We start from the raw sequence: 19,980 nt of genomic DNA on the forward strand, positions 1-19,980 counted from the left end.
GCACTGGGGTCATTTGTTCTCCCCAAAAAAAGCACTGGGATCATTTATCTCCAAAAAATACTGTGTGATCCTTTATCCCCCAAAAAACATTGGGGTCATTTATCCTCCCCCAAAAAAGCACTGGGATCATTTATCCCTCAAAAAGCACTGGGATCATTTACCCACAAAAACCCCAGGATCATTTATCCCCCACCCCAAAAAAAGCACTGGGATCATTTACCCTCCCCCAAAAACACCAGGATCCTTTATCCCCACAAAGCACTGGGGTCATTTAACCCCTCAAAAAACACTGGGATGATTCATCCCCCAAAAAGCCCTGGGGTCATTTGTTCTCCCAAAAACACACTGGGATCATTTATCCCACCCCAAAAAGCACTGGGGTCATTTATCACTCAAAAATCACCAGGATCATTTATCCCCAAAAGCACTGGGATCATTTATCCCCCCCAAAAAGCACTGGGATCATTTATCCCCCCCAAAAAGCACTGGGATCATTTATCCCCCCCAAAAAGCACTGGGGTTATTTACCCCAGCCCCTTTGGGGGATGCTGGAGGGGAGGCACACTCAGGCAGGACAGAAAACAGGGAGGGGGGAAATGGGAGCATCAGCAGCTCATGGGAATCAGGAGAACCAGGCAGGAGATCCCACGATTCCCCTCCCAGCAGCACCCCAGGAGTTGTGGCGGAGCCAGAGACACCAAACGAGGCTGTGACCAAGGAAATTCACATTTATAACAACCCTGGCCCTGATCTGCAGGAAATTCAGGGGCCTGCCCTGGAGTTCCAGCCAGCTCAGAAAGCAAGTGCAGCACCAAGTGCTCCTCCTGCAGCTGCCAGGAGCAGCAGGAGCAGCTGCAGGAGGGTCTCAGACATGTCCTGCTGACACCCTGGTGTGTCCCCCCAGGAGGAGCCCCTCGTCCCCAGCAGCTGTTTTTTAGGACAAGACAAAGAGATGTGAGAGGAGCTCATCTGATACAAAGAATATTAAAAGACACGATTTTTTGGGAGCCAGCAGTAATTCCACCCATCCTTTCTCACTGCAGGGGGATCAGCAGCTTGAGTATAGATGTGTAAAAACTTCAAAAAAAGGGGTTTATTCCCACCTCCCCGAAATTATCAGTGGGACTGGAGCAAGAATTTGGCTTCTACATGAAAGGAATGAGGGACTTGTCTTTACAAACGAACTGTGGGTCTGCTGATAAATAAAATTCGATGCTGAGGATGAAAGGAACAATGGGAAGAGCCAGAAATTCCAGAGGAATTCCATTGATTAACACAAGGAAAAGAAAAGGGGGGGTACACATTAAAAGGGGTTTGTATTGGGTGATTTGGGAAGTCTGGACCTCTCAAATACCTCAACAAATAGGTGAAGAGAGGGAAATGTGGCTGGGAAATTGGGATAAAAAGGAGGCTGAATCCTCTAAAAATCTGAGAGCCCCCAAGGGAAATGCCCCATGGCCTCTCCCTTTATTCCAATAAAGTTACAGCTCCTCTGTCTCCTTTTTGGACACAAATTTTTGGTGTTTGTGGATTGACTTTCCTGCAGTTTCTTCACTTGCTGAAAATGATGAGGTTCTCAGAGCAGCAATCCCAGCATCATCCACCTGTGAGTGCTGAGCTGATCCCTTCCAGCTCCAGCTCCAGAAAAAGCCATGACAAGAACATCTGGATGACAAGAACACAAAAGAGCTGTGGTTTTCCAGCAGGAGACTCAAGGCTCACATTTTCCATCATTTCTTTAATGCAGCGTTTGTTGATCCACCTCCAGACACTCCAGTGAATTCAGCACTTCAGCCAAACTCACCAAACCTGACAGAGGTTCCCTTCTACCGATGAGTCATTAACAGAGCATTTCCACCTTCACTTAACTCCACTGGAATACAATCCCAAATCACTGGAGTGACACAGGCAGGACCGGTTTCCTCGGGGGAGTTTCTACCCCTTTCTCTTTCTCTAGAATTCTTCAAATAATCTTGCATGATTAAAGCCTCAGGATGTGATTCAGAAATCCCTGCTGGCATCCAAAGCTCTCTTTCCCCCATCAGAACTGAGTGAAACATCCCTGGAATTGTGGAGAATGTGGGAATATGAATGTGGCTGCTCTTGACTCTTTGTCTTTGGTGACACGAATAAGAGATCAGAAGTTTTTGTTAAATATATATAAATATAAATATAATATATAAATATAAATATAATATATAAATATAAATATAATATATAATATATAATATATAATATATAATATATTATATATTATATATTATATATTATATATTATATATAATATATAATAGATAATAGATAATAGATAATAGATAATATATAATCTATAATGTTCAATATATAATATATAATGTATAATATATAATATATACTATTAATATATAATATATAATATTAATATATAATATATAACATATAATATAAAATACATTATATATAATATATAATATATAATATATAATATATTATATATTATATATGATAGATAATAGATAATATATAATAGATAATATATAATATAATATATTTTATAATATAATATATAATATAATAAATATTATATATTCTATATTAATAATAATAAATATTATATTTAAATAAATATATATAATATAAATTAAATATCTTTATATAAAGATAAATATACAATTTTTTCCCCAATCAGCACAAATTAAAGTTCAAGAAGCTGGGTGCTGTAAGAAGGAATGTGGCCAACCTTTATTTTAGGGAGATTAAGACCCGCCCTCCTGTTTCCTCCCAAAAATGTGTAATATCCTTTTATAATCAGCTCCCAAACAGATTTTCCACCAGATTTCCAGATTTTCCAGATCAACCCCATCACTCTCAGAGGCTCAAATCAGACATTTCAGCTCCAGTCGTTTCCTGATCTCTGCTCTGCTTCCAACACAAACCAGCTCCACTTCCTGCTTCTCCTGAAATTACACAATTCTGTTGGTTCTGGCCTTTGCAGAATTTACACTGAATATTTTACTTTCTTCCTCCTCCCAAAAATATTGGAAGTTTTCCTTTTAAACTCTTTTTCTCTAGATATACAATCAATTAAAATAATTTAATTCATTCAGATTTAATCTATTTTTTCCAGATGTCCTTAAATATTAAAACCCAAAACTTATCTCAAGGAATCACTGGCCTCCTAGAATATCCACTGCCACTGAATGAAGTTTGTTACACCGTTCCTTTTCCATCTCAAACATCTTTATGGCTGCACACGTGGAACAGCTGAGCTCAAATCTTGAAATTCCTTTTTTTGTTGGGTTTTTTTTTTTCCCCTTCTTTTTGAACGGTGACTTTCAGAGTTTGAGATTTATTAAGCCAGGCAGTCCCTCAGGTTTTTGTTTTGGGTTTTTTTCCCAGCATATTAGAGAGGATGCAGAATTCCAGGATAAGTGATAGGGCAGGGAACAGTGCCATCATGTGTGTCAGGAGCACACAGCCACACTCGGGGGTACCAGGGATCACTCCAGCCTTGCTGAAGACATCACAGCCCGTCCTTCCCGAGGTGTTGCCATAGAAACCTCGAATTATGTCTATAGGGGAAGAGGAAAAATAAGGTTTCCTAAAGGTATGGATGAAGCAGCTCCATGGAAACCAGCCCTGGCTGTCAGAGGAAATGAAGGGAGGGAGTTTGTGTGGGAAGGCACGAGAAGATCATCAGCTAAATATGCAAAGTGCCAGCCCTGGCAGCCAGGAGAGGAAATTGGGAATTGGGATCACTGTCTGATCCGTGCCTGGGGTGGAGGGTTTGTGGCACAGGAGCTCCTGGCACGCTGGGGATCAGCTTTGGCCCAGGCTTGCGGTGCCCATGTGCCCAAAACACCTCCCACAGCTCCCCTAAACCTGGAGCAGCCTGGCACAAGTCAAAGGTGATCCAGGCTGGAAAGGGTAGGGACTGGGACAAGTCTGTCAATTCACACCACAGCCCTGACTGGTTTCAGCCTTACAGACACACCAGTCTGCACTGAAAGGAATTCGAGATATTCCTGGTAAATTTTCATCCCACTTGTCTACAAATATCACCAGATCAGCCTCTCTGGAAAAACATGAAATTTATTCTTTAAGGGGATGTTAGAAGTGCAGGCTCTGGAACAGGAACCTTCTGGAAATTCCCATTTGCTGCATAAACCAGAAGATTAAACCACAACCATGAGTATTATTGATAGATGGTGCTGAAGTCACCGAGGCCAAGAGTCAGCCACCCTCAACATCTCAGTCTGATGCTGTTACCCCGAGCTCCCTCAATGACACTCTGAGGTAAACATATGCTGCTCTCTCATGGTGAAATAAGCATTTAAATAGATCAGGAGCCTCCAGCAAATGAGTCAAATCTAATCCTTAATCAGCACTTGCTAGTTCACTAACCCCAGACAAATTATTTAATGCTGTTTATTGAAACTATCAGAGCAGCTGGTTATCTGCAGCTCCCCTCCCCAGCTGGTCCCAGCCAGTTTCATTCATGAAGCTTTGATGAGGGTAAGGAAAGCATAGAACACATCCACACAGATATGGGAGTGCCTGAAAAATCCTTCCAGATACAAAAAAAAAAAAAGCTTTTGCAGCATTTGGCTGCTTTATCACTGAGGAGCATTTTGTGTGGTTATGGAAGGTACTGAGTTACAGACACGTGTTATAATTCCAGTCTTTTGTCCCCATTCTTTTCCCATTCTGTCTCCCTTTTCCCACTCTTTCTCTCGGGTTATATTTCCCTGGAAAGAGTTCTGTATCCAAACACCGATTTGGGGATTCACAGGATTCCTTCCAGCTGGAGGACACAACCCTGAGCTTGGTGGATATTGTGAAACCACAGCCCCTCAGCTCAGGGCCAGCCAGGCTCCACGGGAGCTGTTCCTATTTTTCATGGAGTTAAAGTCAGGCAAAGCTTCTCTGGGACCAGAATTCCAGGGCACACAAACCTCCTGCCCTGCCCCAGCTTTCCAGCCCCTGCTAGTTCATGGCTCTGCAATCTTACACCACACAACCCTCAAACCTCTTCCTGCCCTGATTTCACATTCTCCCCACTGCTTGCCAAAACCTAACTCACAGAACACTTGATTTATAAAATTCCCCTCTCTCCAAGGCTCAGGAATAGCCTTACTTGTCTCATCAGCAGACCCAGTGTTTTAGCCCCTCTCTCCAGCCAGGTTTGCTATTTACAGCTGGAAATTTCTGCATTCTCCTCTGCAAAAAGTTAAACCTATGGGGAAAAGGCATCACAAAGCCAAAAGGCAAATGATCATTTCACTGGAACAGAGCCATCAAAATTCCAGGATTATTTTTTTCATGGGGCATCTCAGACTTGGTTTTCACCATGTGCTTGTGAAGGGAATCAAAGCTGAGCTTTGGATTCAGGACCAGCATTGTTACAGCAAGAGCTAGACTCAGGATTTTACATTTTCCATGGAGGCCTCATTGAGACAAACAGTTTTAATCAGGAGTTGTTGTCATCACCAGGAATGAATTCATCAGTCAAACAAATCAGTTCCAAGCAAACACCTCCCAGATCCATCCCTGCTGTGAGCAGCTGCAGGAGGTACCTGTGCTCCTCTCACAGCTCCAAACAAACAAACCTCGTTTATCTTGGCCTGCCAATCACAGAGCCACAGGATTTTTTGGATAAACAGGCAGGAGGGATATCAGTGTCCTCCAGAGGAAGCTGGAAAACATTCCCAGCTCTTGGGCTATTGTGCTTCTCTCCTTGACACAATTACAGGAGTTAAAGAAACATTTTCCCTGGTGGGATGTTTCAGATTCTCCAGCTCGCCTGAACTTTGCTCACCAAACCCTTTTCCCATTTTTCCCAGAGCTTGTAAAACTCAAAAGTGGCTTTAAACAGAAAAGAATTTAAGATAATTAAAGCATTGCTTACTCTGCCCCAGACCTCAGCAGGATATTTCTTTCCCAAGTATTTATGCCCATCTACACCTGAAAATTTAAGATATCTTGTTGAATAAATGTAAATCTTCACAAAAGTGAAATTCAGTGTGTAGGACAAACACCAGGGCCGAGCACTGGAGGGGAATGACACAAGGTGCTGTTGTCAGAACAACATTTCTTTGGAAAGAAATACAGATATAAAATCATCCTTTTTACTCCCAGTCTCCAAAGCAGAGGATTTTTATTCCACAGCTTCATCCCCCAGCCGGTGCTTCCACAGCTGAGACACACCCAATTCTCCTAAGGGGAAATCCCCTCTTTTATTCCAAATGTTTCCGTTTGTTGCCCACTTTCCTTGGGCCAGCACTGCAATTCCGTGTATCTGCTAATTTAATTGCACAATTACCATTAAATGCCATTTTCAAATGCATTTTTACCGTGGAGGTGGCAGCTCAGAGCCACGAGCAGGGCCCACTGTCCCCAGGTTGCAGTGACAATCAGGATTGCAGCCCAGGAGCAGCAGCCACCCTCCAGGGCTGAGTTTCCAACCCCGAATGACCCTGCCAGACTGTGTGGGAGTGTTTATTTGTTCTGCCCCAAATCCATCTTCTCCAGGCTGCCACATTGCGTTATCTCCTCATTTCTCCCCTTCAATCACTTCATTATTTCCATTTCTCTCTGATGCTGATACATGAACTTGTGCCTTTTGTTGCTCGTTTGTAAAACCTGAGCTCTCCCCTTTTAATGAGAACCTTTTGGGGCTTTTTTATGGGCTCATTCCTTAATCCACAACACTCAGGGAGGTGTAGGAGCTCCTGACTTCATTTCCTCCTCAGATCAGAGTTCCAGTAAAGCAGAACAATCAGCTGAATTAACCCCCCTAAGAATAAAAAAAATAAATATCATCTCAGGGATTCTGCTTGGGGTGCAAGGGTGCTAAAGAAAGGAGCAACACACAATAATGATCAGCAAGCTCTGCAGAGCTCTCCCAGCAAACACACAGATGGTACACAGACACTCAAATGCTACACACACATTTCATGACATTTTGGAAGCAGCACATTTGGATTTGAATACCCCAAGCTGTTACTCAGACCTTTTTATTTTCTTTTTTCTCTTTTCTTTGCTTTTTTTTTTTTCTCTTTTTTATTTTGCCACCAACAAAACTCTGCCTCGTTTATTTTCATATTTCAACGCACCCACAGCCCAGATCTTTGAGCATGCTTGTAGTAAAACTATTAACATGGATTTGGATGTTGCTGTGATCACTTTGCCTCTCCCTCTTGAGTCAGGAGGGAGCCAGAAGCCAATGGAAAAAGGAAATCAGTGTGCAAACCCATGAGGAGGAGACCTAAAGGATCAGACCCCTCCAGAAATTCTTTTTATTCCTGGAAGTGGTGATTGAAGTGACTTTCAGATGCCTCTGCCAAGTTGTTAAAGCTCTGTAAGAACAGATCCAGCAGTCCTGTGCTCTCTTTGCACACCACAGACATCCTCATTTTTTGCCATCCTCATTCTTCCCAAATGAAGATGCCCAATTCCCCTTCTAAAATCAGATTCAAACCCTCCCTGGCAGTTCTGCAGCCAGCACAGCCCCACTCCACAGCACTAATACGTCAAATTTATGAGTACTGAAATACGCTTATTAAATAAAAGCCACTTGGAGTTTTCCTTCCTAATTTGCCCTAAACTAAGACAAAAGGTTTTATGAATAGTGGGGTTTTTACTGAGCAAGCAGAGCTGGCAGTCCACCAGCTGCCAGAGCAGCAAGGGATAGGACACATATGTGAATTTCTGGGTTTTATCAAGCAATTTTATTCCAAAAAATAACTCAGCAGCATCTGCTCTGAGCCCAGAGTTGTGCAAAATCATCCATTCAGTCACCAACACTCATCTTCAGAAGGGAATAACCCAGGAGATGCTGAATCCCAAAATGCTGCTGTAAACCCCAGCTGTGCTGAGCTCACCTGAGCCCTCCTGCAGGGTTTGTGCCAAAACCCAGAGACTCAGCTGCTGCCATGCCCCAAATCACACAGTTTTATACAGAGTTTTAGCACGTCTCAAAAACAGCAAAAGAAAACACTCGCTCTTGGGCTGGGTTTACAGGTTCTGGCCTCAGCAAATCTCAGTTCCTGCCCACCCTTCAGGAAGAGGGGATGTCTCCAGAGAGAGCAGAGCATTAGTAAGCAGATCATCTCAGCCATAATTACACTTGGCATTCAAATAATAATTTAATCCCAGAATAATTTTGTTTAGGCCTTCCCTGACTAACGGGAGAAATAAAAACCATCAATAAACATCAGGGAGGAACGACAGGCTGACACCAGAGCAGAGCTGAACTCCCCATGAAAGCCCCATAAAATGGGGAGGGGAAGCTGCAGAAGCCCTGCTTGGAGAGCTGAGCTGCCTCTGAACCACATCCAGCTTCCAGCAGCCACAGCAGGACCTCTCCCAAGTTCAGAAATAAACAGAGCAGCTCTGGGTTGGGAATGGCTTTCAATTTGAGCCATGGCACTTCACTGACACCAGCTTTAGCAAAAGCCTCTCCAGTTTTGTGATTTAAACATCCAGAAGGTTCCTTGTGTTGTCCTTGTAGTGACAGTCTAAACCCTTCTGTGTTTAAATAGATCTTGAGACTTTCACACCCAAATTTAAGAAGCTTTGTTTGCTGTTTGTTGCCATTTCAACAAGTCTAAGACACAATCAGCTTAGGAGCAGCACTCAGAACTATTTTTAAACGATTTCTGCCTTCAGTTGCAATGCCTGCAGGAAGGAAGCAGGGCACATATCCCTTATCCCACACACATTTTGTTCTTCACACCCCATAAAGCACTGCCAGGATCCCACCTGGCTGCTCGGCTCGCCCTCAGTTTTGGGAATTGCCAGCTGGAGGAGACGAGGAATGGAAGGATGTGACCACATGAAAGCACAGCCTGACAGTGCCAGACGAGGCCTGCAGGAGTGCATTAAAAAACACATGAAAAAGTGCATGAAAAAGTGCATCCCTACATGGAGCAGCTCCATGATCCCAGCAGATCATGGGCAGGTGAGGAGCAGTGGGGAGCAGGCTCTGTCCCCAGCTCAGACCCAAGGCCAGCCGTGCTCTGCTGCAAGGGCACTCCTGGAAAAACACCACAGGCTGGAGCAGAAACCGCTAATGAGATCAAAAAGCTCGTTTTTATCTCAGATGTGCTGCTCCCCAGGAAGGTCCTCGTGCCCATCCAAACCCAGGGATGTCACCAGCACAGTGCCATGTGTGATGGATTGGACACCAGGTTTGTGACAAGGAGCTCCTGTCCAGGCCAGGGCCTCACACTTTCAAATCTTAACCACTCCTGAAAGCCCGGCCCTTCCTCAGAGACACATTAGGAGATAAAAGGCTTATCTACACAAATAGTAAACATCCAGCTGGCCTGAGCTGCTTACCCCAGCCTCGGGAGTGGAAGGGCTTGCAAAGAGAGCACAAAGTGTCCCTGGGCTCTCTGAGGGTTTGGAGAGGAGCACAAAGTGTCCCTGGGTTCTCTGGGGGTTTGGAAAAGGAGAATAAAGACCCCTGAGCTCTCTGAGGGTTTGGAGAGGAGCACAAAGACCCCTGAGCTCTCTGGGGGTTTTGAAAAGGAGAATAAAGACCCCTGATCTCTCTGAGGCTCCTTCTCTGGGGGCAGTGCTTGGTGCAGATGGGGACAGAGAATTTCCAGACCTGAGGTGCCACACACTCTCAAAATCAGACAAAAACCACAAGTGGAAGGTGTTCTACGAGGGCAGAGACTGGAACATTCCCAGTCCAGAGCAGCACTGCCTCACACACGTTTGGAGCCAAAAGCTTTAGGGACACGGCCTTGTTTTGCTCTCGCCCAGATTTGTTACGTGGGAGATCAGCTCCAGCTGCCTTTGCACCCCAAGGTCTCATTAAAATAAAATTAGAAGTTTCTATCAGGCTACCAAGGTGGCCCAGAGCCTCTGCACACACCAGGCATTTCTCTGACTTTCCCCTCCCTGTGGCACAGGGCAGAATTCTTTCAGCACTTAGGCTTCTCTAAGACTAAATAATTAGATTTCCCCTTTCTCTATCCAGCCTAGATCCCCAAAGCTTTCCCTGGCAAAGGCAAGGAAGAGCAGATGTTCAGTTCAGGTGAGATTAAAGGGAAATGTTCCATATTGCTTTCCCAATCCTGTAAAAGAAAAGGTAGAGACTAAAATGAAAGTCAAGGGGGAAGATCTCAGATTTGATAACTGGTTCTGCTGCTAAAAGTGACAAGAAACTGGCCAAATCTGCCACCAGGCTGAAAATGTGGCAGGACCAAGGAACTTTGCTTCAAAAATTACCTTGGCCTGAGGAACTTGGTTCCACTCCCTTGATTTTACCTTGCCAGCCACTCATAAGACTCAGAAACCGAAGTGTGAAATCCTGATTAATTATTGGTCACCCCAGAGGCAGGAAAAGTTAAATATTAGAAGGGAAAAGAATAATGGCAGAAGGAAGAAAGAAAAATCAGGAAGAGGCAAGGAGAAATTGATAAATTGGGTTAGAATAAAAGGTTTACATGTGTACATCTGGGCTGGGTGACTCATGAGATAAAACATCACCCAGCCAATGGAGTTGTTTGAAGAGGTCTCCAGGGAGGGAAAGAAGGAAAAACTGAATTAAAACGAAGCAAGACAATTCTGTGGATGTTTCTTTCAGTCACAACACAGCTCAAGTGGAGGGTGGGAGGGTGGGTGAGGTGTGTGGGTTGAGACACAAACAAGGATTACAGGCCTTTGGTTAAACCTGGATCCAGATAAAAGTTTGCAATTCCCAGCCTGGTGATCTGAAACAGATTATTCTGTAACCACTTCCCAGCACAAAGGGTGGGTCTCATTGTGGGAAGAAGCCATTATTCCCTGATTTTCATCAGGGCTGGCCAGTCCTACCACAAGCATGGAAAACAGCAAACACTCACATGGGTGGGACGAAGGAGCTGCTGATTTTCTCCATCCTGTTTTCCCAACTTTTCCAGGTGTCCTGTTCCCAGAGCTTTTTCCTGCACAGGGTCTCTCAGTCCTAAGTGGGATCAAAGACCTGCCCTGGCCCTGAAAACACGTCCTGAAAGCTTCTGTCCAGCAGGGCTGGTGGCAAACCTGCCTGGTTTGGCTTAGGGGTTTTGAGCACGCTGCTGTCACCAAGCTTTTCATTTTTATCTCTGTTAATCCCACTAATCTCTTGCTCTTTAGTTAAGTTAGGCCCTCAGTAGTTACCAGTGTTTGTGCTCTGAAGATTCAGAATGGGGTTACAGCAAATCCAATTTCTGTTCCCTCTTGAGTGGAATCTCGGAACTCGCACTAAAGCAGGTAAGAATTACTAAATTAACTTTTTTGTGAGCTTCTGAAGCACCCCACAAGGGAAATCCCAAGAGAATCCACTAAAAGAAGGGCACATACCCCAAAGAGAACAGCCTGTGGACACCTTAACATGAAATTACACAAATTAAATGCTCTCTCCACCGATTTCCTCACCTGTAAAAGGGAGAAAGCATAAAAAAAGCATCAGGACCATAAATTCTAGGTCAAAGCACCCCCACTGAGAGGCAATGCTGATCCAGGCCTAACAGAGCTGTCATTTCCCTCCGCAGAATTTCGGGTTTCAGGACTGAAACTGGTAACAGAAAATGGGTTTGCACCTGGCAGGCAAATGCAGACCAAGCACGTTCCAAGTGTGAGGAAAGGTGTGCTCAGCTTCAAAGGAAGATCAGTGAGGGGACAGGGACAAAAGGGAACAGGCAGCAGGGGCCAGGGCTGTAAAAATAGCTTGGGTGAGTTTCTTATTTTGTTTGCAATAAAGACGTTACTGAGAGCTCTCAGCACAAGAAATCACCTTGGATGGATGTATTTCTTAATTCTCTTGGAGCTGCATTCAACAAAAGGAGTTTTCAGAGCAACCCACGGCCCCAGCCTGATTGTTCCTCTGCCTGTGAAGTGTTCACTGGGCATAGAGTTCCTATTTTTGGCTTCACAAGTACCCTGAGCATCTCATCTCCAGCCCCACAGTGCCAGGGCTGCCTGAACTCCACCAAAACCCCACTTTCAATTCTCCCAGTCGCTGCTCCAAGGCCACAATCCCTGACACAAATTCTCACAAAGCCCAGGCTGTGTCACAAAATCCCCCTGGCTGCAGCTTTGCCAGGTTCCAGGCATTCAGGATGCTATCCAAACTCGGGGTGCAAGGCTCTGGCTTTGACAGGAGGATCCAAGTATATCCTTAATGACACCATGGAAGTAAAAAGGGGAATTGTCCCCTTCAATATGGACATGACAACATCAGATTAGAACAAGTTGTTTCCACAGATATTTATATCCACAGGAAGAGCACCCACTCCGTGTACCACGAAATTCAGATCCTCTTTTAGAAGTAGCCACTTTTAGACCCATCACTTAATTGAGCTTGAGCCCTCCCTTGCAACAATTAATTGTGCTGGGGAAGCTTCTGGAAAGTGCAAACCCAGCTGGTGCCTTACAGGTGGAGAAGTGCTCCGAGGAGCTTTGGGCACAATAAGCCCTCCTCACCCTTCTCCCTCCCTTCCTAGCTCTTACAAATGCTCTGCCAGAAAATCCTGGAAGCTGTGAGATCATTCATCACTTGGGTACAGAAAGAATATTAACCCAGCACTGCTCCCTCCTGGGACTGTGGCCTCAGGCAAGGAGTAAGTCATTAGCTGGACTCTGCAGCTCCACCAGAGCAGCTCCTTGATTAATCTTTGATTTCAACACAGATTATCTGTTAATATTTGAGGTTATTTGTCCATTTTCCCTGCCACAGAGTTAATTAAAAGCGTAACAAAGAGCAACACGCAGTTCCAGGAGTGAGTTTGTCCTGTGGTGTCATCACATAACCCAATGTCCCTCCTTCCTGACCCCCCGGCTGCAGGCTGCAGACTCTCACAAGAGCTGCTTCAAATAAACACTTTATTGGGGGGATTGGGGGATTGGGGTAGAGCAAACCTGTGGCTGTGTGCAGGGAATGACCTAGTTAGGAATGGAAATGTGAGCGAGAGAGCCGCAGAGATCTCCCGCTCCGTCAGCGCTCCCGCCCTGGCTCTCACCTCGCTGTCCCCCAAAAGGCACCAAGAATTCGGGGTCCTGAGGAGCTGCCCGGGCCAGCAGAGCTCAGGGCAGGACCCATCCTGCTCCCCTTGGTGTGGGGCCTTCCATGCTCGGTGCCATGAGCTGGGAAAGCCGGGCTGTCCCAGCAGGCAGGGCTTCCCGGCAGGATGGGTCCCTTCTTGCCGCGGGGGGCAGGAGGGCAGGGGGCTCTGCGGCTCCAGGATCCCTGCCCTGTCCTCTGTGCCATGTGTCACAGCCAGGAGTGTCACACCTCGGGCAGCCACAGCAGACAGAAGGGCTGGAGGTGTCTCCAAGCAGGAATTCCAGCCCCTCTTCCTCCCCACAACAGCGGGCACAGGACACGGGCAGCAGCAGGTTTTCTTCACGAGGAAGAGGTGGTGGAAAAGCTCGGCTCAGAATTTGGGGGTAGGTCACAGAAAAGCCTAAAACACCACAGCACGGAACTAGAGCCCAGCATAGCACCCCATCTATCCCTCCTGCCTCCTGTGGGAACAGATCTGAGACTCCCAGCTCCTCCAGCCCCAAGTTTCCCTTGTCAGCAGCCCAAAGCATTTTCCATCCCTTACAGTTGTCACTCCGTTTTCACCTGGCTTAGACAGCCAGGTATCACCAGCCTTTATAAAAGTACAATTCCTCGGTGCCCATCCTGCCAAGCCCCCAGGGGAGGAGGACAGGCTGGGAAGAGGATGCAGAAAGGCGTGGGCAGCTGTGAGAAGTGCTGGAAACTGCACAGAGCCGACAACAGAAATAAAACTGTGCCTCCACAGGAGCTGGATAGGCTGAAAAGCACAGCAGCTCTCCTCGGTGTGCAGACAGGAGACACCATGTGGGACACACCACCCCCGTTTTGGGGGCTACAATTCCAGAGTTGGATCAAACAGCACCTCAGGAGAACCCTCAGACACAGCAGGGCAGCATCCCACAGCAGCAGCAGGGAAACAGCCACAAAGCCAGGGCTGAAATGGAACTGGGACAGAATAATTCTCTGTAAAGGAACAACTGCAGGAGCTTGCACAGGCCATGGGACCACCATGGTCCCATCGAGGTTTTAAGCCACGTCCCACAACCAGACATGGGGATGGCACAGCAAGAGGTCTGGAATTATCCAAAGGTAAGGAAAAGGGTTTAGGGTTTAGGTCTTAGAGACTGTCGTTGGTTTAGCTGCAAGTAAGAGAAGAGAATGTGCCTAAACCAGGCAAATTTAGGAAATCTGGAGGAGAACAGGAGAAAGGAAAAGCTGTAGTGCCAGTCTGGTTCCCACTAAACTACGGAACACTGTCTGTGTTTATCATTCCAGCATCCTCCAGAATGGTGCTGGCAGCCACAGGCACAGCCCCCTTCATTCAGCACTGAGACAGCCCCAAAATCAGCACAATCATCGAGTGTCTGACCCTAAATCAAGCCCCAAAATCAGCACCAGCCAAATCATCGAGTGCCTGACCCTAAATGATCCAGTTCCTGTCAGTGCAGGAATCTGTGGTGGATCAAGGACAGAGCTCCACACCCTTTTTCCCCCTTTTGTCTCTCTATTTTATCTTTAAATAGAAGTTTAAAATGCAGATCCCACCCTCGAGCAGCAAGGTGGATCCTGCTGCTCATGGACAGACAGCAGACAAACCCCAGGCTTTTGAGATCAAGGCCAGAATTTCAGATAAATACATATAATTACAAATTCATATTATTTGTTCAGATAATTACAAATAAGCACTTGCTAATCTGCAGGTTTAGAAAGAGGAGAATTCCCCACACGAGCCCAGGGAGTGCACACCTGACCCACTCGAGTTTTGTTGGGCTCTCCTGTAAGGAAATAAATTATTTCAGAGACTCCAGGACTAAACCTGAATGTTTTTAATTCACTCCACACCTGCATCCCAATGAAGATTTATCAGAGCATGGAAGCACAGGAGAGTTCCTGATTTGCATCTCATTTCCATGGATGTTTATTGCACTCTGCAGCTCCAGCTCTGATCCCAGGGCAGAACTGGAATAAACTTGTGCACCACAATCCTTAGGGACAGGCAAAGTGCACAGGGCAGGTGAGCTCCAAAATGCAGGATCAGGGGAATATAAAAACTTGGAAAAGAAAGTGTAATAATCAGCAATTTTACTTTTTGGCTCAAAAAAATTAAACATGCCATAAAAACGCTGAAAATGTGACAATTCCTTATGGAATGGCTGTGTTTCCTCCCTCTGCTTTTCCAACTGTGCTTTTTACTTTTTGCTGCTTCATATTTCTGCTCATCTCCAAACCAACAGGAGATTTTAATTTCCTTAACCAAGAGCCCACAACTCCAGCCACCTCAGCCCTTATGGCATAAATCAGATTTGGTCCAAAAGAAAAGCTTGACAATTCCAAACCAAACAAAAACCACAAACAAACAAACAAAAAAACCTCAAAATAACACAAACAAACAAAAAAATCCCACCAAAAAAATCATGAAGAAAACACCCCAAAAACCCCAGAGGAGTGTGAATAGTTGTATTTAAGTAAGATTTATTTACAAGTTACTCATGTTCTTAAAGAGCAACAGATGCTTTGAGTTCTCTTTAAAAGAGATCAAATTCAAACTCATTGCTTAAATTCTCCTCTGACATTTGCACATCACTGCCTAAAACCCACTTTATTCACAGTAATGAATGCAAGTTATTTGTCTTTTATGAATGGAAGCTTTGCAGAAAGTTTAGCAGAACCTTAACAGGATTATTCCCTCTCAGGTGTTTCACTCTTTCCTTCTCTTCCTGAGGGTCTCCCTCAAGGCTCAGAATTTTTGGAAGACACCAGGGAATCACTCCTGTGTTTGCTGCTTTCCAAAGCCTTTCCAAAACAGCTCATTATTCTAAAAATCACTTCTTGGTTATCCTGGTCTTGATCAGGGCTCCAAATGCATTCCTGCTTCTCAAATGAAAGATCAGAATCCTCTTTATTTTGTGAAATTAAAAGGAATGAAGACTTGAAGCCAACAGCACAATGAGTTGGAAAGCACAATGTTTGGAAGGTGAGTGATGCAAACCCCACACATTCCCAAGAAATTCAACTTTTTCCACCCCTTCAAGGCTCCTGTCCCTGCTGCTGCCCCATCCATTTTGACATCATTTTCCTCCTCCACCCTCTCTGCCAAGAATTCCCCCTGACTTCCCCCTGACTCCTTGGCACACTCAGAACCTTCAAGAGCTTGATTTGTGTTCCCTCTTGATGTGCTTTTGTCTGGGAGCCCTTGATCTCTGCCTTCCTAGCAAGGAGCTGATAAATTGGCAGATGGATTCTAATATCCCAAAGGAAAACTGGTGCTCTGAGGTGTTGAGACCATGTTCTTTTAAAGGATAAGCCAAAAATTGAATTATTCAACTCTGCTGCTTCTATGTTTAGGGATGAAAAAAAAGGCAACAGGAGCTTCAGGGCTCAAACTTTTGATTTCCCAAGACCAAATTCCAGCCTTGTTGTTAATATTCAAAAAATATAAGTTGTGAAAGGAAAAACAACTATTCAGAGCTCATCTAATCCAGATAAAACAAGATACAGATGAGGGTCATCCATAAATAAATGAAATTCTGTAAAAAGCTCTTATTTATTTAACATTTTCCCAATAGTTTCAGGCTTCTATGGAAAAGGTCAAAAGCAGATGATGGTAACAGCACCTGATATCTCCATATTGACCTTAAATTTCTTTTTCCCTCTTTGCTTCAGCGTGTTCTCATGAAAAATACGCAAAAGCATAATGGATTAGACATCAAATTAGAGAGAATTTTGGTTTAAGATAAATAAAAGACAAGCTGTGGTCACCAATCAGTGTTCTCATATTCCATTTACATGCTTGCAATTGCTCTGAGCAACAGGACACGAAGCTGTGGAAAAGATTCAAAAGAAGAAAACAGGGAATGTTTCCTAGAGCTGGAGTCAAGCTTTATCCTTTCAGTTTGACATTTGTACCCAGATCCCAGCAGCATAGCAAGTCTGCAATTCCTGCATTCCTAATATTTTACAAAGGTTTTCTGTCAAGCATCCAGAGAATCCCAGCTGGCTAAAACCCCAAGATTAACAGTGTCATCTTTTATTCCAGGCCTAATGCCTGCTCCTGAGGAGGATCACTATTAATGAGATTAGCTGGGTGTGCTCACAGAATAATCAATGTATGGCCAAAATCCTGGGCCAGCTCAGCCCACACTCCAGCCAAGGATTTTTGGCAGTTGTTTATTGCTCTGAGTGATGCCTCCTCTCAATATTTGTGTGAATTATATAATATATTTGAGTTCATTCTGAAAGCACACAAACAACTGGCTGTAAAAAGTGTGGTCTCACCGATTGGTGGCAAAAGCTGTTCTGAGAACTCAAATGAGAGGTCTGGACCAACCTAAGCCTGCTAACTCCCATCTAGCTGCTATTTCCAAGGCAATCACTTCCAAAAGGAAGCTGAGAATACTTGTTGACACAGAAAAGCTGTTCAAGAAAAGAAAATCAGAGGAAAACCGACACAAGAGCAGAGGTAAAGGTTTGGTTTTAAAATTGAGTAGCTGCACAAGTGGTTTGGAATAAGAGGTCCAAAAACCACTCTGTTATCAGAGTTGTCTGAACACCCCATCCCTCCTGTGTCAGCCCTTGCTTTGCAGGATTTTACTGCTCTGATTCCTGTCTCAGACACTGAAACCCTGCGGGATGAACAAAGCCCAAAAGCCACCGAATTTCTCATCCCCTCCACAAGAACCCCATCACAGCCTGTTCCTCAGTCCATGTTAATAGCTTTACCAGCGGCTCGCAGCAACTTCAATGCCCCAAACAAGCGGCACGGCTCTCCCTGCACCCTCCGGAGGGGACGGTGCACAAAGATCTGCACTTCTTATCCCATCGTTCCGGCAGCAGAGCCGGCTCCCGGTGCTGTGGCAGCGCCTGCCGTGAGGATGGAGCAGGAGCTCGGCTCTTACCTGGCTCTCATTCACTCAGCAGCAGCGGCGAGCTGGGCATCCCATCGCGGGGAGGAGGAGGAGGAGGAAGAGGAGGAGGAGGAGGAGGAAGAGGAGGAGGAGGAGGAGGGGGAGGATGATGCGCTCCGGGATGCGGGGACGCTCCGGGATGCGGGGACGCTCCGGGAGGATGCGCGGACGCTCCGGGGAGATGCGGGCTCGGGGCGAGAGGCAGCCCAGACAGCACAGGTCCCCGTGCCGGAGCTCATCTCAGCTCCAAGGACACGCAGAGAGCCCGCACGGCGGCTCAGAGCTGGGGGAAGGTTCTTAACCCTCCCCCGGCTGCGGCGCTGCGAGCGGGGGCTCCCCGATCTCCGGGGATGTTCCCTCCGTGCCGCCCAATCCAGCCCCTCGCAGCCGCCCCTCTTCCACAGCAGCTGGGATGTGGCAGTCCGGAGGTTTAAAAGCTGTCAAACCAGCCAGCCTCCCTTCAAACCCCCCCCAAAAAAAAACCCCAAACCCCCTCATTATCAGCAGAACCCCTTGTTCTGCTTCCACCCATGGAAAGGGGGTGCCTGGACCAAGTGAATCCCAAACACACAGGACAGGAGGTGGAAAGGAGACTTGGATCTGACAGAGTGGTCTGAATATTTATATTTCCTCCTTTCACAGCATTATTTGAGAGGTTTTGAGCATCAGTGATCACCATCTGCGGCAAGAAGAAAGAGTTTTTGGGGAGTTTAAGGATTTATTTCTTCCCAGAATCAAAGGGTTTAGGGCAACACCTGAGAAGTACCTGGCAAAAATGTCAGAGGGGCCGCCGATGCTGGAGCAGATGCGGTTAATGGTAAGCAGGTCCTGGCACTGGAGCACACCACCCCTGCTGCCAGCATGAGCTCAGAGCTTGGACTGATCCTCTCTTCCCCACCGGGATCACTTTCCCCTTGAGCATTGCCTTAATTCAGTGACAAGACCAAATATTCCTTGCTTAAAAACACGCCCTGGGGGCTTGGATACCAAGCTCTCATTAACTGCAATGAATCAAAATCTGTGGTGGGGGCTGAGGTTCAGCTGCCTGGTCCTGCTTTTAACCACGGCTCAATACAACACCTGAGACTTCCAGCTCCCGTCCTGGGGTTGCCAAGTCTCAGGGGACAGCCTGACTTGTACCATGTCAGAGAAAACAGACTGGTTTTTAGCAGGCTGGCACGGTCCACACTAATCAGAGAAAGAAAAAAAATTAAAATTAAAAAGCACATTTCCTCAAAGGGACTTGCTCAGGACCAAACTCGTACCACAAACACACCACGGTCAGGGAAATAAAGCACATGGTGAAGGCAAAAAATCCTTCACAAAGCAAACCCCAACCATCACATCCTTCCCCTCCAAGACAGTCTAATTCAGGGTTTCCTCTCTCCTGTTTGCTCTCAAAGCAAACCTCAGCCTTCCTCTCAGAGTTTCAAGGCAGACATTGGCAAACTCCAGTGTTTGTTCTTTGATGCCTGTGGGGGCACGTGGCCGGGTGCAGCCACGGTTTTGTGAGGATTTGAGCAGACTGGAGCCAGAGATCTCCTGGAAAACAACTTTGTCCAGCACAGAGGAGCATCCCAGCCGTCAGACAAAGCTGCAGACAGGGGCTGCAGGTCCTGTCTGCTCTGCAGGCACATCCCAAGGTTATCTCAGGCAAGAAATGCCCCCCAAGAGCAGCCAGAGCAGGATCCTTCACCCTGCCCAGCCTGACCCTTTGGAGCTGCTGCAATCCTCATGGGCAGAACAAGGAAAATCTGACATTCCCCAACTCCTCCAAGTGGAAAAGAGAGTCTCTGATTCCCAGGATGAAAGTCCCACTTCACACAGGGTGGGATTTCCACATTGCTGGGATTTAATGCTGAAAACCAGCCAAGATTCACCAGTTCTGGGATTACCTCTGGCTCCTCGAACGCTGACACGCTCAGCAAGCAGCACACCCACCCCAAACACCTCACTGAAGCTGTTCTCCGGAGATGTTAGTCCAGAAAAACATTCTTAATGACAAAATAAAAAAGTTCTTAATGAACTTTTTCCTGTGAATTTCCTGCTCTCCTTCTC

The 19,980-nt window shown here is 45.9% G+C and overlaps 1 protein-coding gene across 1 annotated transcript in view; it reads right to left on the reverse strand.

The window, feature by feature from the left end:
• The window catches only part of GRAMD1B (GRAM domain containing 1B), a 121,889-nt gene extending 103,924 nt beyond the window's left edge, over positions 1-17,965 (reverse strand). Inside the window, exon 1 of the mRNA XM_088066936.1 lies at positions 17,914-17,965. Within this exon, the coding sequence (XP_087923062.1) occupies positions 17,914-17,924 (11 nt within the window). The 5' untranslated portion in view covers positions 17,925-17,965. The remainder of the gene's footprint in view (positions 1-17,913) is intronic.
• Positions 17,966-19,980: the final 2,015 nt, after the last annotated feature.

The sequence above is a fragment of the Pseudopodoces humilis genome, chromosome 25 (assembly GCF_049639895.1).
Source record: "Pseudopodoces humilis isolate 2021_Gansu_Grassland_sample_001 chromosome 25, ASM4963989v1, whole genome shotgun sequence".
Taxonomy (NCBI): domain Eukaryota; kingdom Metazoa; phylum Chordata; class Aves; order Passeriformes; family Paridae; genus Pseudopodoces; species Pseudopodoces humilis.